The 26,150-nt window shown below is 35.0% G+C and overlaps 1 protein-coding gene across 3 annotated transcripts in view; it reads right to left on the reverse strand.

The window, feature by feature from the left end:
- Positions 1-25,133, reverse strand: part of LOC136038229 (uncharacterized) — a 41,509-nt gene extending 16,376 nt beyond the window's left edge. The window contains exon 1 of one of the 3 annotated variants that reach the window (XM_065721327.1): positions 24,988-25,133. In XM_065721327.1, the coding sequence (XP_065577399.1) occupies positions 24,988-25,024 (37 nt within the window). In that variant the 5' untranslated portion in view covers positions 25,025-25,133. Of the gene's footprint in view, positions 1-24,731; positions 24,865-24,987 lie in introns of those variants that run through there. The other 2 variants (XM_065721328.1, XM_065721326.1) reach the window with 2 other exon arrangements.
- Positions 25,134-26,150: the final 1,017 nt, after the last annotated feature.

Genomic DNA, 26,150 nt, shown 5'->3' on the forward strand with positions numbered 1-26,150 from the left:
ATCTTTGGCCCTTTCTTAAAGTTTATCCCCTCCCCTTTCTAAAACAAAAATGTGAAAGTGCCTTGTGTAAGTTTACGCCTTTGGGTATTAGCGTACATACTGTGTTGTCAATTTAAAATGCGTGTTATCTTCGATATTCTTAATTTGCAATTTATTGTACCTTAATGTAAAGTCCTTAGTTAATCTACAGTTCTTTTAAGCAACATGTTATCTGCAATATAATTCCCTCTAATATTTAAGTGGAATTTTCGTTCTTGCTAAAAAAAAATTATCTTTTTGGCAAAAGGATGTCGCAATAAAAACAAAATTTGAAGTACCGTAATTGAAGTACCGTATGTTTAAACGTACGTATTGTACTGTCAATTTAAAATGCGTGTTGTCTTCGAATTCTTAGTTTTTAATTTATTGTACCTTAATCTAAAGTCCTTATTTAATCAAAAGTTCTTTTAAGCAATATGTTATCTGCAATATAATTACCTTTAATATTTAAGTGGAATTTCCATTCTTGCTAAAAAAAAAATATCTTTTTGGCAAAGACCACACTGCCGACGAAGACCACACTGCCTTCTCATAACAAACAAATACAAAGTGGAAACAATAGGGAAAATCTTTTCAAGACAGTGGAAATCAGTTCTGTGAATATTTCGGCCCTGTGTCCAAGGGCCGTCTTCAGCACAATACGAGAGCAAGAGAGAAAATATGTATATATAAATAAACTTACATTAAATTGTGAGAATTTAGTAAAACTTACATTTAACTTACGTTAAATGTTCTAAAAACATTATTTAGTTTTAATTCTCAAAATTTAATGTAAATTTATTTAAGTTTAAACTAAGATATTTCAAGCATCCAGAGAAACAGGTCAGTTTTCTTTAGTGTATTTTTGCCTTTATGATATAATATGGCTAATTTTTCATTTCTCACAGTCATTTTCACTTGATTTGTGAAAATTTGCTCTAACTCTGCTCCTCCCCCCCCCAGGATTGACAATGTTGTCCCCCTACGATTGTTGAAAACAATAAGGAAGTACCATGGCACCGCCATTGAGTGATTTAATTGAACTTTAGTCAGTTTGTTGTTTGTTTTTTGTTGTTTTTTTTTGGATTGGCTCAACTCACATGTTGTTCTCATTGGGTTGTTAAGGCATATGTTCGTTTTTCTTATTTTTTTTCTTCGTTGCTTCGTCTTTTCTATGTTGTTATCGAAGCGTTTTCAAATTAATAAAATAAAATGAAGAAACTGAAACTTAGGAATATATTCGTAAGGGTATTTTAGAACAGGCTTAGTTCAATCGTTTTGCTTGTTTTAAAACTAAAAATTGAAGTTCAAAAACACAAACTAAACATTCATGAGCACATGTATCCATATTTTTTTGTTTGGGGGGGGGGTATTACACAAAAAGCAAAAGATCCTGTAAACTTTTAAATAATGCGAAACTGCTTATCCAATTACAATGTTTTGTAATTACTTCATTTACAACTTTGCTTAGGCTGCATAAAATTAAGGCTAAAGTTAGAGTTTTAAGTTTATGAGTAGGCCTTCTATAAAAAAAGGAACATAGTTTGTAAAGTGCATCCAGAACCTCGAAATTAATACTGAAAGAACAAAAAAAGCAGAAAGTATGCATGAAATGTTCAGAACAAGAAAAATTTTGGTTGTTTCACTAGCTGAATGTTTCTGCAAAACAGCCATTCAGATATTTTAGGGTGGAGTTATTTGCTTCTCCAGAAATTGCATTTCCTTGTCGGTTTAGATGGGTGCGCATTTTAGAACACAGTTAGTTAAATGGGTTTGTAAAAAAAAAGTCTTCAGCACTTGAGGGCAGTTTAATTTTCAAAATTGTTCAACATTTATCATATGTTTAGAAAATACCCGTGAGACTCAGCAAAATCAGTTTAAAATTAAATAATAAAATTGATAAAACAAGCGGATCCAACCGTGGCGGGGAGACAAACGCCGATGTGTCGTACCCGATTCTACGTAATTCTACACGATTTTAAGTTAGACATACTGTAGTTCTTCAGAGGTCAAATTGATTAAATCTGTTTTTTTTAGCTTTTCGGTGGCACAATATTCGACTGACTCCATTGTGTGCGTTCATAAAGATGTTCGTGCGGATAAAATATTCATAAGGATTAATAGGGCCCATTAGAATGATGCACCGTACTTGGGCGTATTCTCAAAACTCAGGCAGATCACAAAAAAAAAAACCAGAATAACATTTCCAGCTGATAATTGGTTCATAAAAATTCAATCGCCGAAGTGTCTTTTCTTTATTTTTCTCAGTTAATTCTGGCCTGATCGATTTGGTTTCGGGATGGTTATAAATTTCAGCCTTGCTTTAGCGATTGGTTACGTAGAGAAACTGCGAAATGCCTTCTTATAATTTTTTCAATCCAGACAAAGGAGGTAACATCATTTCCGCAATCTAATAATTTTATACTATAACCGTATTTGTTTTGATTTTGGATATCTAGGCCATCGCATTCAGCAAACAGACACTAAAAAAATACATTCCAATTTCTTTCTTAAAGATATCACAAATGACACAAAATAGTGCCCTCACAATTAATTGCATTCGAATGTTGTCAGTAATAACAGTCCATAGATTATCCAAAACTTTATCATGCATCCACACTCCAGAATCACTTCGCCTACCCGCCTGAATACCATTTGTATAACATTATCTACTATCGCACAATCAGAAACTGACTAGAGTCAAAGTACTTGACTCTATTACAAAACTTTAACATTAAAGGGACATAAAACAGTACGATTGGTCCGCCCTGGAAGGCTCAATTGTCCAGTATTACTACTACTAATACTGATACCTCGTCGCAGCACCAAACTGCCGAAGACCAACACAGCCACACCCACTCCTCCTTTCCCCTTATCTCTTTTGAGGTTCATTTGTTTATTATTTTTATTTAGTTTTTTTGTCTCCCCTTAATTTTTCAAAACATCCTTTTTGTACTTTAATTAACAAAACAAAGAAAAAATGGAAAAAAGTTGTCCCCCTAATGCTTCCATGTTTTGGCGCTCGTGTCTTTTACCCTTCTCATGAAGTTCCTTTTTATATGCTTTCTTATGAACTCTTCTCATTCCATTGGAGGACACTCTGCTCATCATTTAGACCCATAGCCCTTAGCGAAAAAAGAAATAGGCTCACATCGTTCGTATCGCTTATTGCTTGTTATTTATTCATTCCAATGAATTCCTAGAACTACCCTTAATAAATACCCTATGAACAAATCCTTTGAAAAAAGATTAGCGTTTCTTGCTGCATCTTTCGAATTACCAAATTTCAAACTACCGAATTTCAAGCTTCGGTTCATGTTTGACCAGTGTTATAACCTTTTTTTTCTAGTGCCCTAGTTCAGACACATTGAAAATTCTAATTTTTTTTCGTGAGTCATTTTTGTAAAACGCGTGTGAAATGCTAGTCAATTTCACACACTAGCTTGCATCAAGTGTTTTTTGGGACACAGGAGGTTGTCTATCAATAGTCACGATTTATTTAGATGAATGAAAAATTATGCATGGACAGGTTTCCACATCTTTAGTATTTTCTTTGATACGAAGCAACGCTTACAATCTCGTTTTTTAAGCTTCCTAGGCATAATTTATACGCAAGACACACAAATAGGCAGGGCTGTCAAAGGCCGACAACTAAAAGATATATAAATGACCAAAATGACCTAAATGAAAATTTAAGCCCTAAATGACCAAGAAATCCAAGAGTGGTAAGCCCAAAAGGAGCAATCTACGTCTTTGAGGTTTTACTCCCGAGCTAAAGAGTGTTGAAGGGAAGAGGTTTATTTTGAATGTGGGTTGATTAAAAAGATTTGTTATTGACGAGGGGAGATTTTTGAGGAAGTTTAGGTTGACGGTCGGCCCCTAGTGTTGCCCGATGTGTGGATGTGTAAATAAGAATCCCTCATTTTGTGTCCGAATTTGAAGAGCTGTCTGAGTTGCGGAACAAATGTTTTGGAAGAGTGTGTGGGAGTGAGCGTTCGTTAATTGAGCGGATTTCTGAGAAGAACACGTGTGCTACTAAAGAGTTGTGTAAATTTCTTCGTATAGAGGTCAAGCATAAAGGATTATGTTTGAGGGGAAGTTTTTTAAGGTTATTAGGGGTTTAATTTATAACGGCTGGTGCTTGTCAGTTAAAATTGTTGATCTTGTAGTGCTTTGTACACCTCAGGATTAAAAAAAAAGAATTAAAAATAAAAGAAAGGGTATACGAGCGTAACACAGTGCCTTTTGAAACGTCAGGTTTCAGCCGAACGTCAAGTCAGGCCGAATTGGTCGGTCAAAGGTTTTTTGTCACATCAACAAAAACAACTTACAAATGGGCAAAAACATATAAAAACAGCTCAATGAAATCATTATAATCACTAATGAAAGTCCTTTGAAAGGTTAATAGTTACACTTAATATAAATTTCAGACATACTTTGTCAAAGAGAAGAAAAATAGCGCCAACTGTAAAAGGTTAAAGCCGCTTTCCCACTGCGCAAGTAATTTCCAAGATGTTAAGCTGCGTTAAAGGGCTGGACACATGTGGGTTTTTTCGCCGTCAATTTAGAAAATCGGTGTCAATTTTAGCATGAAAAATTTTCTAGTTTTCGGTGCCAATTTACGAAAACGGCCCCAAATTTCATCCTGATAATCCAAAAAAAAGAAATACTCAATTGTTTCCTTCTCTTCAGCAGAAGAATCCAAAGAAGTAAATAGTAATGATAATAACTAAATATTGCATAATAAACTACCATTACTACTACTAACAACTCACCGCAGCACCAATCCCTCTGAGGCCAACACAGCTATGCACGCTGCTCCTCCATCCCAATCTATTCAAAGCATCCCTATTTACACTCTCCCAGAAAGTTCCCATTTCTTTTAAATCTTTCTTTCTGAGATCCTCCCAACGAAACCGCTGACAACCTGCCCTAGATGGTTGACCAAAAAGGACAATCTTTGGCAATCTGTCATCCTTCATCCGCAGAACGCGCTAAAACCATCTCAATCCTTCTCTCATTATAGCCCTAGGTAGCGGGATTGAACCACATTTTTCGTACAGCCTTTTGTTTGAAATACGGTCAGTCAGCCGAGTACCCCATAACAATCCGTAGACATTTTCTCTGGAGAACAGCTAACAAAACTTCATCCGCTTTTCGGAGCGCACCAGCTTCAGAGACATATTAGACCACTGTCATCACTGTAGCTTCCAATATTCTAATCCTGGTTTGCAGACTTATCTTCCTATTCTTCAAAACTTTTTTGAACTATGGAAAAAAACACCTTGAACCTTTGGTAGTCTATTTTGACATCTTTACTAATAATACTATCAAGGTAAGTCAAGCTGTCCCCCTGATCAATCTTTTCGTTACCCAACATCACCTTTTCATATTTACTTATTCCTAGCCTTAGTGACTTAGTCTTCTTAAAATTTATTTCCAAACCTATTCCAGCACTCTGAATTCGCAAAACGTCTAAAAGTTCATTCATTTTGTTCACACTTTCATCTAGGATGCTTAAGTCATCAGCGTAATCTAAGTCCAGGGGAGTTTTTAGTTTTTCCTTCCCATTTGATTCCGTGGTCTCCCATTTCCTTTCCTTTGCTTCTTGAAGACAAAATTTGTCAAAATGGTTTGCCCAGTGAGTTGGTGAAATCGGTGCCCAAAAAACTACGTGCGTCAGGCCCTTAAGTATAACATTTAACACTTAAATATCATCTAAAATCATTACAATCATTATAAGCAAAGTATAATGAAAAAAGAAATCACCAATGCAACAGCACAAACACGTAAAAAAAAGAAAACAGAAGGAAAAAAGGAAGACTGTTTTCCTACATTAGTAATTAATATAGATCAGTACTTGAATGAGGCCTTAACCCTACTCATCCATACAATTACATAGGTCAAACAGCATTGCCATAAACAATACACCATAAAGAATAATCCATGGACAGGCAGTCGTGTCGTAAGTAAGTATAAGTCGTCATTTACCAAATATTAAAAACAGTAAAAAAAGACAAATAATTTAGAGGCAACAACCCAACACAAGGGCTCATCAGGAGAATACACACTTGCCTATAGGGTTTCGGAATCTAGATGGAATCTAGTGTGGGATCTAGATGGATATTCAAGCTCTGGTCAAACGTGAAACGCTTTCTACGAAACTTGCATTGACTGTTTTTTTTAATTTATTGATTATCCATTAATTCCATTATGCTGCTACTATGTCGACTTTCTGACACCGTCACGTAAACTTTTCGAGTCTACGTGACACCGCCTACACTACGGATAAAATTTGCTCAGCAAGCATAATGTAACATGCAGTTATGCTAGTGTAAAGGTTTCTACGGTGTAGTGTGAAAGAACCATAATAGATAGATAGATAGATAAATAGATTTATTCACACTAAAGTCCAATTGCACCATGGTGACATACACAAAACAAGCGATAAAATCCAGCAACAAAACATAGACTGAAAAGACACTAAAACTAATTATGTAAGAAAATCATCACGCTACCTCAGACCTACCCGGACAAACTTTCCAATATTATTTATACTTAAGAGAGATCTATTTCTCAAAATTTCCAAAATCCAATCCCCCCCCCAGCCTCCCAACCCAATATTTCCAAGTATCAGTTTTACATTACATTATAAACAGTGGGATGGTAACCGTATTATTTCACATTTTCGCATAGCTTACTATTTGAAATACACTCAGTCAAACGGATACCCAAAACAATCCGTAGACAATGCCCCTGGATAGCATCTGACCAATCCTTCTCTGTATTCTGAAGAGCACCGGTTTCCGAGCCGTATTTGACCGCTATCATAATTGTCGTATCCAATATTCTAATCTTGGTTAGCAGTCTTATCTTTCCAATCTTCCAAACTTTTTCCAACAATAAAAAACACCCTTCGCCTTGGGTATTCTACTTTTAATATATCCACTACACCCACCGTCATTACTAATAATACTACCTAGGTAAGTGAAACTATCCACTTGATCGATTTTCACTTTACCTAACATCACGTCTTCACTTTCACTTTTTCCCAGTCTAAGCGACTTAGTTTTCTGAACATTAAATTTCAAATCTGTTGTTGCACCCGGGGCTTTCACCCCCCCCCCCCCTCCAAAAAATAATAATAATAATAATGTAAATCTGTTCTGCGGGTGAAGGATAACATATTGCCAAAGTTCTTTCTTTTTGGTCATCCATGTATGGTTAGAGGAAAAAAAAAATCTGTTTTGCCGACCAAGGGTGATCTATTGTCCAAACGAAAAGGAGGTTGTCCCCAAATGGAGTGAGAAGAAGTCACAAGAAAGGATTTAAAGAAAATTGGAACGTCTTGGGAGGGTGTAAAGAGGGTAGCTTTGAATAGATTGGGAAGAAGAAGGAGTGTGCACAGCAAGGTTGACATCGGGTGGCGTTGTGCTGCAGTGAGTTGCTGTTAGTAGTAGCAGTAATAGTACTACTAGTAGTGTTATTATTTCAAGTTTTAATAAGGGTCAAGGAAAAGAAATTTACTACCATTTTGTTTTCTTTTACGCCTCTTTCATCACAGGAAGCTGCTAAGATGCATTTGAGGCGTTTTCTTATTTGCTGTTTCCCAGGGCGTTGACATATAAAATTTTCTATATAATTAGCACTTACTTACGCACAAGTTTTTTTTTCAAGCCCTAAACAGTGTATTCTAAACTAAAAAAAATTTTAATAAAAAATTTTGTAAATGAGAGTAAAGACCAGCATTAAGGCTTAAAATAATAGTACTATGTATGCTGGGAACTACACACCCCCTCAGTAAAGTTTAAAGTTTAACTGACACGGAGTAAGTTTCGAGCTTATACTTTGTAAAACAGTTTAGAACCCAGAAAATTTAACCAATTGGCTAAGGAGTGATTTGTCTACTAATTTTGTAGATGATAAAAATTTTGTAAAAGAGAGTAAAGACCAGCATTAAGGCTTAAAATAATAGTTAACCGTACTATGTATGTTGGGAACTACACACTCCCTCAGTAAAGTTTAACTGAAACGGATTAAGTTTCGAGCTGATCAGGAAAAACACGTAAGTTTAAACTGATCAGGGAAAAACAGTTTTTGGCATTGTTTACGAAATTTATGCGCTATATACTTTGTAAAACAGTTTAGAACCCAGAAAATTTAACCAATTGGCTAAGGAGTGATTTATCTACTAATTTCCTTTTAAAATATTTTAAGTGAAAATTATTTGTTTAAAGCATACACAACTAAATGAACCTTTGATTCTTAGAACACTGTGATATGAAGTTTAAACTTTCTGCCTTAGTACAGAGAGGAGATTGGGGTATGAGCATAGTCGATCCCGGTGGAGTGCCAACTGAGTGAGCTATCCTGGGACCGCATTTGAGGGGGGCGCAGCTTAGGGATTGCCCACTTTGATCAAATTTTTCACTTTGATTCTAAATTTGAGTAGGGAGGGGGACGCTGTGACTAATTTTCCCCGGTCAGAATCAACCCTAAAATGGCTCTGGTTGTGAGGTCAGTAGCTTACCTTAGCTCGCTCTTTAATATAAATCAAACGCTATGATGGGGAAAACCAGCCTTTATAATACAGTTTGACTAGTGCTTTCCATAAAAAAGTTTGAGACCAAACAAGTTCAATCAATGGTTAATTGTTTTATTTACTGATTGTCCTTCAAAGTGTTAACAAATGATATTTTTTAAAATCATACACGACTATTTGAGCACTATCATTTTCAAAGCACTTTGAACTCAAATTTCATTTCTCTATCTTATTTAAGATTAGTCACTACTGACGTATTGAAAAAAAATAGGTATCGCCCATCCCTCATATGCTGAATAGTTCTTTTTTTTAGCATCTCTCTTCAATTGTACTTGTAAAAAAAAACACTGTTTTAATTGATTTTAGTCCGGTTTTAGCATACTATACCCCTCCTTCTCTTTAGTCTAAAATCTGACTTCTATATAAAACCATGCTTCGATAGTGGGGCCTCACATAGGCTTAATCAGAGGTGCCAATTCAAGACAATGTAGGGGCAAGGGTCGAAAATGTTTCTTCATTCTTTCTTATGCGGAGATATAATGTCTTTTATACTTAGGAGGGTGGCAATTTTTTTATTTCCTTCAATGAAAATACAGAAAAAAAGAAGATATTTTTTCCTAGGAGGGTGGCAATTTTTTTATTGCCTTCAATGAAAATACAGACAAAAAGAAGATATTTTTCAAAATCTAGGGGGGCAATGTCCCCTCCCAATACGTTCCCCCTGGGTGTAGTTGGTTGTAATAAGAGGCTCCTAAGTATTAGGGAGCGCAGATCCGCAAGTTTTATTAACCAGGTTGAATTTCGCAGAACTTTATTTTGTTGGTTTGAATTTTGTAGCAGTTGAAATTTTGATTTGTATAATTTTGTGGGTATTCCTTCTTTTAGCCAAGAACTCATAGATTTAGTAATTTTGTGATCTTGAGCGTTGAATCGATGGAAATAGGGGGTTAGGAGTTGCAACAGATTTTGAAAATGCATTAATATTTTTTTATTTTATTGTTAATGTATTTTTCTACTTGTTATTTTGTTATACCCTTCAATCCTAAGTCAAATTCCTTGCAATTTCAAAATTTTTTTCCTATTGCCTTCCCGTCTTGTTAAACAATTTTGAATAAATTGCAGAAATCTACCTCTCTCTGTGCCAAGACAGATAGGCTATTTTTATGATGAAGTACTTGGATGATCGAGCATTATTTATTAGCATTGATCATTATTGATGAATGTCTTACTCTTGTACACTATAAACAAATCAGCCAATTTATTCAAACAAACTTGTTTGTTTATGGAAAACAGATTTAATCCCAGAGGGGTGTCCACTCACCGTCAATGGCTCGCATGTCAAAGCGTCACCTGCTCCGCCACGCGAGGAACACTTCCGTCATATCGTTCGTCTTTGTGCCACAATAGGCACACTTTACCAAACATGTGGCTTCCCCCACATGCGTCTTACGCAAAAAATTTAGAAGTGGCTGGTGCATCTGCTGTTTCAGAAAAGGGCACAGTCTCTCAGGGCTAGATTGTTGTGTTTGTAAATGAAAAAATTGATATCCAGTTGATCACCTGTTGAGAGTGAATGTTTCCATACGCATTTTTCAGAAGAATTGAAGTATTTTGAGCCACATACTCGTATCAGTAACTGCTACGGGAACTCCCTAGCTTTGTATTATTTTTACAAGTGAAGGCTAATCTCGTCATCTTTTTATGGACTTATTTCTGCCAAAATCAATAATTTTTCATTAGACAGAAAACCTTGAGGATCTTGCTTGTTTTTGAATCGATAAGTTTGTAAATAAAGAATACAATGATTCGATCAGTTTAGAGCACGGAATCAGTTGGCGAGGTAAAACTCTCTACTTAGGTTAATATTCAATACCGGTTCAATATTCAATACCCTTCAAGCATCAAAAACTACCCAGCACTGTTGCTAGATGGCCATTCATTCGTAGGTACCCTTGCTAGGCACCTTTAATTGTGATAATTTGCAATAGAAATTTGCCTTTAAAAGAAGTACAAGAAGCGATTCTTCTCCAGGCAAGTTATAAGGTATGAAAGAAACGCGCTTATGTTAATTACAACAAGTTTTTTCAACTGAAAGTAAGGAGCAAAATTAAAAGTTAAAACAAACAGAAATTATTACGCATATGAGGGGGATTGCCCTCCTCCTCAAAACCCCGCTCTTTACGCTAAAATTTTGAGTACTTTTAAAAAAGTTTCTTATTGCCCTAATTAAATGGCACTTCTGTTTCAGGAGTCGTTCTTAGAGAATTCGGACAAAATTCAACTTTAGCGTAAAGCGCGAGGTGTTGAGGAGCGGACAATCCCCTTAAAAAGCGTAAAAACTTCTGTTCGTTTTAAGTTTTAATGTTGCTCCTTACTTTAAGATGAAAAAATTTGTATTTTATTTAATTTCTGATCGTTTTTTGAATAATACCAGGAAATGTCGACCCACCTCCACGGAGGAATCCATCAATCTCCAATGTTTGGTATTATCTAGCAGGGAGGACACCAAGGTTCCTATATTGGAAATATGGAGGATTATTTTTCTTTAGATCTAATTTCTAGTTGGTTATACCTACCTCCGCCCCTCCTGCCAACATTTTACCTAGCGACACTTCTGTCGATCAGGCTGCTGTTTAAAGCTGAACTATTGGACTATATGATACATTTATTTTATGGTATTCCTATTTTTTGTTGTTATAGATATCCTCTAGGGTTGTAACAATCACTTGATTTGGATATAACAATTCGTTTGCACTGAAATCATTAATTTTCCTCGCTTTTTTACATCTGGAACAATGCACAATTTTGAAGGTGTAATAGATTGAAATTATCAAATATAGGTCTGCTACCGGAAGCTCACTGTTGTGTATTTGGGTGATTTATTGCGGTCATTATTTTCATACTTTCAGTAGCAATTGTTAAATAAAGCGCAATTCAATGTCTCATCGTCGTGAATCCGCCTCTTGCTAACAAAGTAGTAGTCACTGAACAAGTACGACCCTCCTCACCAACGCCTCTTTAGATGTAGCCCTGTTACTCACAATAATAAATTGACTTAATTTTAATTCAAATTAAAGCTTGGCGGCTATGTACAAATATATGCTGAAATATTATTACGGACAACCCATAGCATCACCTAGTAATCTGAGGTCAGCACAGGTAAAAATTCTTCTTCTTACAGCCCTGCTAACTAGAGGACGGGAAAGGGGACGACGGACAGTTGCACTTGTACTGAAAACACCTTCAAAAAAACTTTTGTGTATATAACTCAACCTATTTTTGAAAAATGCCCGGTACTTACGTGTTATAGTGACCAAACCAAAGAAGTTAAGTTAGGTTGATCCTAATGAAATATTACGAAAACATAATGATTTAGTAACTAAATTACGGAAACTACAACACAGAATTATGGAAAACAGACCGCAGAGAACGCATTATATTAAATATCTAACCTCTATGTATTAAATATTTAATTAAAATCAACCTGCATAGTATTTTATCTCGCTCAGGCTAAGCTGATTATATCCGTGGACAAAGGAACCCAATTTATCACATTTCAAGAATATAGTTTGACCGCTATAACACATAGGTACCAAATCCCCTTTTTTATCTTCACTTAAAAAAAATTCCATACCCAAATTTCCATGAATACTCCCTAAGGCTCCCTCAAAACTAGTGTGTTCAGAGCTTTACTCTTTAACCCCGCCCTAATTTGTTTCCATTTCCGTTAGATCTTATCTTATGGCCCTTCTCACTCAATTGGGACCTCCTGCTTTTCATTAGACTCCTACGGGGCTGCCAAAAAGTAAAAAAGCTTGCAATCTATCATGCTTTCATCGTAAAAGTATAGGCTAAAATATTTCCCTTTTCCTCATTACAGTTCTACACAGTGAGTTCTAACCGTATAAAACTATCCATAAACAGTCCCTCTTGCATACAAGTAGCACAAATTCATTAATATTCCAACCAATCGTATTTCAGACTCATAATAGATTAAAAAAAACCTTTTCAAAAAAATAGCAGCATTAAAACTTAAGCAAAATTCATTACCCTGTATGTGAGGGAAACTGCCATCCAGTTAACTCTCCCCTCTTTACGACATTGTTTGAACAAAGATTTGCCAAAAGCCTTGCATCACATATGGCCAGTTAGTATCAGCGTTGCCAACGTGGTACAATTATACCGTTTTCGGTACAATTTGGAGGTCCTAGTACTATGCGGTACATTAGGAAATGTTTTGGTACAATCGAATTTCTCGGTTCATCTTGTTTTTACTTGCTCCTTTCTATTCTGACTTGGATATCTGTTCAATTATTAGTTTGTCGAAAATTTTCCTCTAATTAGGGAATATTTTTAAACTGCTTTTCAGATGGTACAAATTAACCTCTTACGCTACAGTTTTAGTCGGCAAAGTAGTACAGTTTATTTCGAAGTGTTGGCAACACTGGTTGGCATCAGCACGTATTTTATTTACCAATTGCCTTTCGAAAGATATAAACTGAAAATTTGCTGTTTTGAAACTTTTCGACTACATAGATTAAGTATTGAAAAGTCGATTTTTTTTTTGTTATCGACTCATTGTGACGAAATATATATATATATATATATATATATATATATATATATATATATATATATATATATGTAATATATATATATACTAGCTGTTGGGGTGGCGCTTCGCGCCACCCCAACACCTAGTTGGTGGGGGCGCTTCGCGCCCCCCCAAGCCCCCCCGCGCGCGTAAGTCGTTACGCGCCATAATAGTTACGCGCCATTGTAGTTGTGTCCCTATGTCCCACCTGTGAATATAGATATATATATATATATATATGGTTTTAACTACGTAAAACTTGCGAATATACAACATTCTTTGCTGTCCCATTGTCTTTGCATATAAATAGATTGTCAGGTTATCCCCCTGTTTCCCCCGGTGTCCCCGTTGTAGTTGTGTCCCTGTGTCCCGGTCGTCATTTATATTCCCTGTGTCCCGGGTCCCGGTCATCATTTGTATCCCGGTGTCCCGGTCTGTATATACATTCGTTTTTTAGTTTTGTTTTTCTCCTTTATTTTTTTCCTTTTTTTTTTCTTTTTTAGCTTATTTAGATTTTTAGATTTTTTAGTTTTTTTTATTAGTTTTTAGTTTTTATTTCTTTTTAGTTTTTTTGTCCCGGTCGTCATTTATATCCCCCTGTTTCCCCCGGTGTCCTCGTTGTAGTTGTGTCCCTGTGTCCCGGTCGTTATTTATATTCCCTGTGTCCCGGTCGTCATTTGTATCCCGGTGTACCGGTCTGTATATACATTCGTTTTTTAGTTTTGTTTTTCTCCTTTATTTTTTTCCTTTTTTTTTCTTTTTTAGTTTATTTAGATTTTTAGATTTTTTAGTTTTTTTATTAGTTTTTAGTTTTTTTTTTCTTTTTAGTTTTTTTGTAGTTTTTACCTTCTTTTTAGTTTTGTTAATTTTTTTTTTTACTTGTGTCTTGGTCGTCATTTATACTCCCTGTGTCCCGGTGCTTTGTTGATTGCTAATCGAACATTCCTTTTGTCCTGGTCGCTTTCTCTTTGAGTGTCGTCATTTATTTTTTTCTTTTTTAGTTCTTTTAGTTTTTACCTTTTTTAGTTTTTTTTTAGTTTTTAGTTTTTTTAGTTTTTTACCTTTTTTTAGTTTTTTTAGTTTTTTAGCTTTTTTATTTTTTTTATTAGTTTTTAGTTTTTTTGTAGTTTTTGCCTTTTTTTTAGTTTTTTTAGTTTTTTAGCTTTTTTATTAGTTTTTAGTTTTTTTTGTAGTTTTTGCCTTTTTTTAGTTTTTTCAGTTTTGACGTCACCTGATCCAGTTTTTTCAGGTGACGTCACCTGATCCACGATCCACAGATCCACAGACAACTTATTTTTATATATATAGATAGTTTTTTTTTTTTACTTATGTCCTGGTCGTCATTTATACTCCCTGTGTCCCGGTGCTTTGTTGATTGCTAATCGAACATTCCTTTTGTCCTGGTCGCTTTCTCTTTGAGTGTCGTCATTTATTAGTTTTTTCCTTTTTTTTTAGTTTTTTATTGGTTTTTACCTTTATTTTAGCTTATTTTTCAGTTTTTTCCTTTTTTTTAGTTTTTTTTTATTTTTTATTTTTTTTAGTTTTTTACCTTTTTTTAGTTTTTTTAGTTTTTTTAGTTTTTTAGCTTTTTTACTTTTTTTATTAGTTTTTAGTTTTTTTTTGTAGTTTTTGCCTATTTTTAGTTTTTTCAGTTTTTTTTTTTAGTTTTTTATTGGTTTTTACCTTTATAGTTTTTTTAGTTTTTTAGCTTTTTTATTTTTTTTATTAGTTTTTAGTTTTTTTTGTAGTTTTTGCCTTTTTTTAGTTTTTTCAGTTTTGACGTCACCTAATCCAGTTTTTTCAGGTGACGTCACCTGACACATCCATCCATCCATCCACAGACAGACAACTTATTTTTATATATATAGATATATATATATATATATATATATATATATATATATATATATATATATATATATATATATATATATATATATATATATATATATTTCTCTTGGGATAGAGGATTGTCTCTTCAAGCGCTTGGGGTAAATAAATAAACGTTTAGCATAATGAATGGCGAACCGAACGGGTGGCAGTTCCCCTCATGATTTTACGTTCGTTTTAAGTTTTGATGCACCTCCTTACTTCCAATTGAAAAAAAAATATATTGTTTAATTTGTGTTTATTTGTAGTGCTATATTCAGGATGGACCTGTATCTAAGGGAACCCCCTCCCTGCCCCAATCTTTTTATTAAGATGCAATTTTTCACTTACAATACTTTAATAACTAGAACTAATTTAGATATGTTTTTTAAATGAAACAGATTTTACCATAAATTCGAGGGATTCAAACCCCGCCCCTTTCACACTAGTTCGATTTTTGTTACACAGTCTAATTTTTTCTGGCACCCTCCCCCCCCCCAAAAAAAAAATGTAATGACACAAAGAAAACAGAAAACAATATCAAATGACCCTATAAACGAAATAACAAAAAATAAATCCTTGAAAAGCTTCTCTGGAAAAAAAAAATTCTTTAGTTTTTACCTAAAGAATAATCTTAGGGGAGATCCAGCACCACTTAATGAGTAACAAGGTGGCAATAGTTGTCAAAAAGGTCTGGGTCAAAGACTGTAGGCTACTTATAAAAATGGAAACTGGCTCAAGTGTTGGTAGAAAAACCATCTAGCGTTTGGTGAGGGCATTCTTTCAAGCTTTTAAGTCGTTTTTCTGCCAGGAACTGAGATCAGACACTTACTACTAAATTAACGTTACCAACTAAATAAATTAAATTCTTTATACTTAATATTACAGTGAAAAATGCCAAACTTCGCCAAACGCAAGATGGTGTTGAGGGTCTTTTCTTTGTCGACACTAGTACCTGTTCCCGCATTGTTAATTACCCATACATTTACATTTACAAAACACAGTAAGGTCACAGGTCTTAAGTCATAGTGAGGTCAAGGTGACACATGCGAAAGGCAATCCACCTAGAAGAGGTGTGTTTGAGTTAGCACTACATAGTCAACAGACACTCATGTCGATATCATCATCGAATTATGTCGATATTTTGCTCTTTGGTGTTTTGTTACTTTTCTGTTTCGCCTCGAGATAGCATATTGAACACGTTTTTTTGTTGTTTCTTATAAATATAATACTCTTATGCTATTCAATACTGAATTAACCAGCTGTCAGAGTTAATTCAGCTAATGAATTTGCTCTAATGCTCCTTATCATCCTTACACGTAAACAAATCATATTTTCTGAAAATTGACGTCAATTCACGTTTCATTTTGAAAATGCCGTTTGAGCTTATAAGTAAACGAAGAAAACAGAAGACTTTTTTTCCGTAATAGTGTTTTAACGCCACCGCGGTTTTACGCCACCATATGTTTCCCGAAACCTTTTAATTCAAGTAGGTCAGAGCAGACATAGATATAGACATAGACATAAGAACAGACATAGACACAGACATAGAGATAGACATAGGCTAACCTAACATATCCTGTCTATTCTGACGCAACTAATCATCTTAATGATTCAAGATTTCCTGATTGGCGGAAAACTGCGGTGGCGTTAAAACACCCACTCTCTTTTTTTGTCGTCGAAATACGACATGATGTAAACATTTAACGAACCGAATCAAATAAAACTGCAAATTTCCTCGTCGCCTCGACAGTGATGCTAATTCAAATGTGACTAAGCTCTATCAACAACAACATCAACAACAACAACATCAGAATTTAATTGTGGAGAGGCCCAACGTTAGTTAAAATCTCGACTTCAGTCGCAAAATTACCTGAATTCTCGTTAAGGAGCCTCTAAATCAGCAATTTTCCGAATCCATGAAAAGCCGCATTGCTGCAGATTTAGTAGAGAAAAAAATCATGGCCTTAGTCATTGAGAATAAGGAGACAACAGGTTTAAAATTATGACCTTGACAAACAATTCTTAGGTATTTTCTACACCATTCAGTATGCAAATATGATGGTCAAAATACATAGTATTTCTTGTAAAATCTGTTTTACTTGGAAAGTGAAAGTTTACAGCGTCAAGATAGTACTATTATAGTCAATTTGATAGTGTAGACATCATGTTGATACAGTGGTGAAGTGCGAGGGGTTTTTACTTTCAAAATCGTGTACATTATGACGCTACGTGGTTGGAGCGCGATTATGATCGTTCTAGAGTGTATCACACATGGCATAACAAGTTGCGCTCCGTGTTCATGAGGTGGAAATTTATCGGCTATGTGCCTCACACGTTTTTCCCCCTATAGAACGGATGAACTTCCAAGACTTGAGCTAGGGGGCATTCAATCGGGAGATCTGAGATGTATTGATTTTTTAGGCGTACACAATGATTACTACTACTATTACTAATAACTCACTGCAGCACCAAGCCGCCTGAGGCCAACACAGCTACGCACGCTCCTCCTCCAACCTAATTTATTTAAAGCCTCCCTCTTTACACCTCCCAGGAAGTTCCATTTCCTTTAAATCTTTATTTATGACATCCTCCCAACCCAGACAAGGACGACCTGCCTTCCGTGTAGCCCCAGACGGTTGGCCAAAAGGGACAATCTTCGGTAATCTGTCATCCTTCATCCGTAGAACGTGGCCTAGCCATCTCAATCTTTCTTTCATTATAGCCCTAGAAAGCGGGATTGAACCACATTTTTCGTACAACCTACTGTTTGAAATACGGTCAGTCAGCCGGGTACCCAGAACAATCCGTAGGCAATTTCTCTGGAAAACATCTAGTAAATTTTCATCTGCTTTTCGGAGCCATATTTCATCTGCTTTCTGCATCAGAATTTCATCTGCTTCAGAGCCATATTTGACCACTGTCATCACTGTAGCTTCCAATATTCTAATCTTGGTTTGCAGACTTATCTTTCTATTCTTCCAAACTTTTTTTAACTGTGAAAAAACACCCTGAGCCTTAGCTATTCTACTTTTAACATATTTACTGTTCCCACCATCTTTACTAATAATACTACCAAGGTACTGAAGCTCCCAACATAGTGAATGGATGGCACCAATATTCTTTATTCACTTGAATCCCTCTCCAGTTCTTCATGGCACAGGAGGATCAAATTTTAACTTCTTGATTTGAATAAAAACGGTATAGGATCTGAAGAATGTATCAAAAGGGTAACAAAATGTGTGAATTTTCAGGGACGAGAGGCCTAAATTACATATAAAGCTCAATATACAACTGGTGCTTCATAAATGCATTATAGAAAATGGTGTACAGTCAATATATCGGGACCATCTAGATCCCTTGAATGTGGCTTTGGGGCGAAACCTACGCACAACCCCCCTGCCCCCACAATTGCAGTCTTAGAGATAAATTAAGCCTCTTTAGACTCGAAATTTTTCAATCATTTCAAATTACTGGATCCTAATATTAGACATCATTAAGACTGTAACATGGCCAAGCTATATCAGAATACAGTATAAATATACATTGTAAATATTTATTCAATGACCCTCAAAGCGGGTGATTAAGGGTCTTTGAAGACACTGATTATGATTGCAAGGTTAGGATTGCAAAACAAATGTTCTGAAACAAAACAATCTGTAGAGTACATACTCCACAACTGGCTTCTGAATTCCCCCACTGTTTATGTCCAAGGATCTTTGAGCTTGCTGATGACAAGGCTAATGCTACAATAAGATATCCAAAGCTTAAGGTCATTCGATTCCTTAAAAATAATTTTGCGAGTCTTGGCATCGGCTGACCACCTCAAAGACAAATGACCCATTAGCGAGTTTTCTCAGCACCACAGGGAACTTCCAAAATCAATTTCGGTAAAAATTTACAGGGGATCTTAAATGCATCAATTGGAAATGTAATGAGAGTTTTAAATAACGGAAACTTACCATCTCTTACAACTGTTCAGTAAACCGCTGCCTATTCAATGTACATACAACATTACGACATTGGTATTGTCAAGGTTTCCAATGAAGGGAGGATGGACAATAGAAAACTCTCAATGCTGTCAAATCCCGCATTTGATACTTCTTTTGAGGTGGTTTTAAACTTTCCTGAACAAAATTCACATTTTTTTAATATGCGAGTTTCATTAAATCTGAAAATCTCATCTCTGGCACAAAACGTGACAAAAATGTCGTTTGTAACATTTCCAGAAAAGTAGGTGTCGGTTTTCAGTTTATTCGCTTATTCGGATCTCTTATTCAAGCTATAAAATGTACGGCAACATCGCCCGGTCAATTATAAATAATGTGGCAACACAAGCTAAAAATCTTATAATGGACGAGATAGGGCGATTATTCAAAGCTCCGTATCACAGTGTACACGCATTTCTCAAAGGAAGGCTGATATGCAGGGAAGTTGATATATAAGGGGTTCTGAGGTCGCTAATTACGACTATATGCCTAAAATTTGAATCTGAGCGTCTTGAAATAAGCACAATATCATGCATATATGTTTCACAGATATCATCTAATTTGTGTATCCCATTTTTATTTACGGATTTATTATTTTTTAATATTGATTTTTATTATTATTGTTTTTGTTGTTATTTATTATTTTTTTACTTATTATATATTTCATTACTTTTATTATTAGAGACTTTAATAGGGTGCAAAGAGATTAGGTGAAAATCCATTATTTTTAAGGTTGTCTAGAAAAAGATTTTTGAAGGTGGGCTAGTGAATTAAAATTTGTTTGTTTGCTTCTTGATTATTATATCTTGTTTATATCTTGATTATATCTTGATTATTATATCTATTATATCTTGATTATATCTTAATGGCATATGCCTACGTTTTTCCTACGTTATATTTCCTACATTTTTGGGGGTCTGGCACCATTGATGAAGTCTAATTCCATGTCATTGTGCGAGTGAAAAATGTTACTTTATTTAAGGATAACATCTTTGGGTATGTGAGAAATTATGAAGAGCAACTGTTAGCATGATTGGGGGTGGGAGTGAACGTTATAATACTATTAAGTGGTTTGGAAGATTCCTCAGATTAAGCGTAGATCACATCGAAAATTACACGGTGGGCAAGGCCATATCCAGGGGGGATTAGGAGGTTTGAACCCATCCCCCGGAATGTTTATCCGACTCATAAAAACATAACAAAAATTAACATTAACAAGTTTTATATGCGTTTTTTGAACCCAATCCCCCCAAAAAAATAATTCTTTCGTACTCCCCCCTAAAAAAAAAATCCTGGATACAGCCCTGAGGGTGGGTTTAAGATCTGTATCAATTTCAGGATTTACATTGACTTTTACAAGTCTTTTTCCTGGTATCAATAAATATAGGCGAAAAAGCTGTCTTTTGTTATATCAAAACATAGCCACGCTGTACTAGTTCGTTCTTAATTTTTTTTTTTAGAAAAACCGTTGGATTGCTCTCAGAAAGCATGTACGCCAGGTGACAGGTGCTAAGCGTGGAGGAAATATGCCAAGCGACTTGGGGGCTGTGTCAAGCGTGGCGCAACCGTGCAGCATACATGGTTTTGTGAGACGTACACTAGGTTGCAGGAAGTGGGCAACACCTTGAGAAAAACGACGTAAATGTTATAGAACAAGCTTCTTTGTGGTATACCACAGTTACCATGAAGAAAATCGTTCATGTGTTATCCCCTTCGTTCCCACATTTCTTGACTAATTTAAAAATTATGATTTTTTTCTGCTACATTTCTACCGTATTCCCAAACCCGAAAAAAACAAATTAGAAGATTAGATCCAACTATAGAAATTTGCATTGCGGATGAGTTGCACTAACAGTTTTTGCGAAAAAAAAAAATTAGAATTGAATGGTTAATTAATTAATTGACTGTGCTGTGAATGGATGTCAAAAAATCAAAGTTGGTCAAATAAAAAAGGGATTTAATCAAATTTTTATTTTTTAACATCTATCATAGCACAAGAAATCAATTATTATGTTTTACATTTTTTAGATTTCTTTATTTCCTTCGGAGTGGTAAGAATAAAAATGGTTAATTTTTTATGTTGTATTTATTCAAATATGTAACCATTATACTATCAATTATTAATAGTAATCATATTACACGTTTCAGTTCTTTGTTATCTAAACCAGATAAATGTTTGTGGATCATTATTTACAGATTGTGAGCCCCCCACTTTTTCATCACGCCATCGTATGCCCCTGTAAAACTTAATCAGTGTTATTCCAATAGCAGCAATGGCTGTACAGTAATACATAGGGAAGGGCCAGTCTATCTTTATGTGGGAGAGAGGGGATCGAAAGACTTAACAAATTCCCTTTTAAGCCTGTATTTTCAAGTTTTTCCAATTCTGGTCAAAAGAACAGAGGCTAAAGGTAGCAACAAATCCTCCTTTCATGTTTAGTACCGCCCCAAGTATGTAATTAGAAAAGAAAAAAAAAGAAATTTATAATGTTATTATCATTTTCTAATCTTCTACTACCCAATCTTCTACTACCCAAATCTTCTACTACTCAGTGGTGTAACATTTCAAATCTTTCAAACAGATATAAAGTTTACCTTTAAATGCTACATACTATTAATTACACTTTAAATGTTATCTTTTATTTAAAGTATTGCTTTTACAAGTAGAAAGTCTTAAATAGGCGGCCTGTATTACATAATTCTCTGTTATAGTTTCTATGATTTTGCTACTAGCCCATACTGGGATCTGAGGAGAGCGACAACGCCAAACTTATTTTTCGTTATTTACATATTATAGCGACAACACTGTTGCTCTTCATCAGTTGTGGAACAGATTTCTTTGTTTTTAGATATTTACGTATTATAGTGACCACACTGTTGCTCTTGATCAAACAGTTCGTGGCAACAAACTGTAGTAAGGAGCGACCCGGCTCAATAGTAACCAAAACTCTAAAAAATTAAATTTTGATATCAATAGCTACATCAAAAGAATTGCATTTTAATGCTGATTTTAAATATATAAGTTTAACCAAGTTTAGTCTTACCCATCAAAGGTTACGAGCCTGAGAAAATTTGTCTTATTTTAGAAAATAGGGGGAAATAACCCCTAAAAGTCATAGAATCTTAACGAAAATCACACCATCAGACATCAGGCAACCGCGTATCAAACAACCTTATTGTAGAAGTTTCAATCTCCTATCTACAAAAATCTGGAATTTTGTATTTTTTGCCAGAAGGCAGATCACGGATGCGTTTTTATTTGTTTTTTTTATATTTTTTTCCCCCAGGGGTGATCGTATCGACGCAGTCGTCATAGAATCTTGTGAGACGGCTCATTCTAACGGAAATGAAAAGTTCTAGTGCCCTTTTTAAGTAACCGATAAAGTTGGAGAGCACCTAGGCCCCCTCCCACGCTAATTATTTTCCCAAAGTCACCAGATCAAAATTCTGAGATAGCCCTTTTATTCAGCGCAGTCAAAAAAACCTTATAGTTATGTCTTTGGGGACGATTTACTCACCCACAGTCCCCGTGGGAGGGGCCACAAGTTAAAAACTTTGACCAGTGCTTACACATAGTAATGGTTATTCGAAAGTGTACAAACGTTTTCAGGGGGATTTTTAGGTTGGGAGGGAGGGGGGGGGGGGTTGAGAAAAGGGGGATATGTTGGGGGAACTTTCCTTGGAGGAATTTGTCATGGGGGAAGAAAATTTTCATGAAGGGAGCGCAGAATTTTCTAGCATTATTAAAAAAAACAATGAAAATATAAATATGAAAAAGTTTTTTCAACTGAAAGTAAGTAGAAGCATTAAAACTCAAAACGAACGGAAATTATTACGCATATGATGGGCTCACCTCCTCCTAATACTTCGGTCTTTATGCTAAAGTATTTTTAGTAATTTCAACTATTTATTCTACGGATTTTGTGATTCAGGGGTCATTCTTAAGAAATTGGGACAAAATTTAAGCTTTAGTGTAAAGAGCGAGGTACTGACGAGGGGATGAACCCCCTTCATATACGTAATAAAACATGAGAACAGAGAAGTTCGTTACGCAAGCTAATTTTTAAGTTACGTATATCTTTTACTAATAAAAACATTCGTAAAAAAATTTAAAGTTCTAGTTGCCTTTTTAAGTAACCAAAAAATCGGAGGACACCTAGGCCTCCTCCCCAGCTCCTTTTTTTCTCAAAATCATTCGATCAAAGCTATGAGAAAGGCATTTAGCCAAAAAAAAAAAAAATAAATATTCGAATTTCGTTTTAATTGTTTATCTGCGGAGAGCCAAAATCAAAACATGCATTGATTCAAAAACGTTCAGAAATCAAATAAAAAAAGAAGTTTGTTTAACGGAAAGTAAGGAGCGACATTAAAACTTAAAACGAACAGACATTACTCCGTATATGAAATGGGTTGTCCCCTCCGCAATCCCTCGCTCTTTACGCTATAGTTTTTTACTGTTTTAAAAAGTAGAGTCAAGAGAAAGAGTCAAACTTTAGCGTAAAGAGCAGGGCGTTCATGAGGAAGCATCCCTTTTCATATACGAAGTAATTTCTGTTCGTTTTATGTTTTAATGTCGCTCCTTACTTTCCGTTAAAAAACTTGTTTTTCTTATTTAATCTGTTGTAAAACCGGTTTCTTTGTGTACACTTGGAGATAATTACCTTAGCCTGAGGTGGGATAAACTACAACGCAGGTATATTTCATTATATATTTAATATATGGAGCTGATTACCTTAGGTATTTAATATAATGCGTTCTGGGCGGCGAAAATTCTTTCCATAATTCTCTGTTATGGTTTCTATTATTTTGCTACTAGAGCATTATATTTTCATCATATTTTGGTAACCAGTATTTCATTATGATTAACGTAACTTCACTTGTTGAGTGTGGTCGCTATAATACATCAGTACCATTTTTGGTAATATTTTGTTCATTTTAAAAGTATAAATCACTGGCTGATCCAGGGTCGGCGGGGGGACGCCCCCCTCCGAATTTTCTCTGGTGCCCTTATTCCTTGTGTTTTCTGTTTTTCATTCCTTTTTTAAAATAAATATGTTAATCAATTACTATTGCCCGTGTCACATTGCCCCCCCCCAAGATTTTATTCTAGATCCAGCCCTAGTATATATGGAGACCGTTACGGGGGAGGGGGCTGTCATATAGTACGTTGTCAGAATAGCAATCATGAAATTTGGAAAAAGAATAAATTTTGGAATCTAATGACAATATTTATATTTTATTGACAGGTTTTCTTCAGTGGCACCCAGTCGTAAAATTTAAAATTCTAACAATTTCAAGCCAATTTCCCATATTTTACATTAAAATTGCCAATTTTTCTTCTTTAAAAACTTTTCAACACTCTGCCCCTAAAACCATTCAACCTCTTCAGAAACAGAATTTTCAAATGCAAGATACGAACAAGTTGAATCAATAAAAACAATAAAATAAATCAGAATCACCCTCCAACAATTAATCTATCGTCAAATTCAGCGACACTACTTATATTTTATTGACATGTTTTCTTCAGAGGAACCCAGTCGTAAAATTTAAAGTCTAACAATTTCCAGCCAATTTCCCATATTTTGAATTGTAATTGCCGATTTTTCTTCTTTCAACACCTGCCCCTAAACACTATTTAACCTCTTCAGAAACAGAACTTTCGAATGCATGTTACGAACAAGTTGAACCAACAAAAACAAAAAAAATAAATAAGCATCACCCTCCAACAATTCATCTATCGTCAAATCCAAAGTTATATCATCTATACTTAATTCCAAGTAAAAAAAAGACCCAGTAATAAAATTTAAAATCCTAACAATTTCCAGCCAATTTCCCATATTTTGAACTGTAATTGTCAATTTTTCTTCTTTCAACACCTGCCCGTAAAACTATTTATCCTCTTCAGAAACAGAATCTTCGAATGCATGATACGAACAAGTTGAACCAACAAAAACAATAAAATAAATAAGAATCACCCTCCAACAATTCATCTATCGTCAAATCCAAAGTCATATCATCTATACTTAATTCCAAGTAAAAAAAGACTTCTTTGAAACACTTCAGTCAACAAAAGACTGATTATTAAATACAACGCACAAGTATGATAATTGCCAACGCTACAAAAAGCCGACAAATACCACGTCACACACATTTTGGCGTTCCTTTTGACTCAGCGGGAGTGCCGTTCTAAATTCCATTTTTACTGAAATTAATAATTGGAGACCAATGCATCTCCAGAAATTAAATTCCCTGCTCGGATACAATACAGTTTCTTCTAATGTTGATACATTTTATAAATACATAAGCGAGGTCACATTTATCTTGTGGGAATGTTTCTTTTTTAATAGACTATCGAAGTAGCAACGGTTCTATTGCAAGGAAGCTTTAGAAAAAACTTTATTAGCTACTAGTAATAAGGAGCGATTAGACAGGAGCCCCACTGAGAGGTGGTAGCAACTACCCTTCAGATTTTGAAAAATGTTTTTTTAGTAAAAAAATGATTTTGACAAAACATCACTTTTCATATATCCTCATTGAAAAGATTAGAAAAAACTCCTTCTCCAAATATTTTCGTGAATTGGCGAAGCTGGTAATATTTAGACTTTCGAAGCAGTGTTGATTGACGAAAATTTCAAAAGGGGGAGGGGGGCTAAAAAATGTTTTCAAAATGTAGGGGAGCGCAAATCTGCCATTTTTTTAAAATCAGAAAGCTAAAAAGACGTTTTTGCAATGCAAATATCCCAAAAAAGGAATTTTTTGAAACCTAGAGCAGAGGGAAAAAAGTTTAGGGCACATGTTCCCCTGACCTCCAATGGACATCACTAGGCTTTTTGTGCACCCATTTTCCTTTTTTATGGGCAGGAATTAAGAAAACCATCAAAATATTTCAACTATAGACAATGTATAAGAATTTGACGGATAAATCCTGAGAATTTAGAAATGGAAGGTACGGATCCGAACCCTCTTCCCCTACTCTTCCTGATTAGTATATGTTTGGGGAAATGGACAATAGTCCAAATCATCTCCAGAAAATTTCTTTTTTGCTCAGATACAATGCCGTTCTTAGCAACGAGTGACATACTTTCTATTTTGTTTATAAGTAAGTGAGGTTACGTATAAACAGACTTCATCATTTTGA

The sequence above is a fragment of the Artemia franciscana genome, chromosome 17 (assembly GCF_032884065.1).
Source record: "Artemia franciscana chromosome 17, ASM3288406v1, whole genome shotgun sequence".
Lineage (NCBI taxonomy): Eukaryota > Metazoa > Arthropoda > Branchiopoda > Anostraca > Artemiidae > Artemia > Artemia franciscana.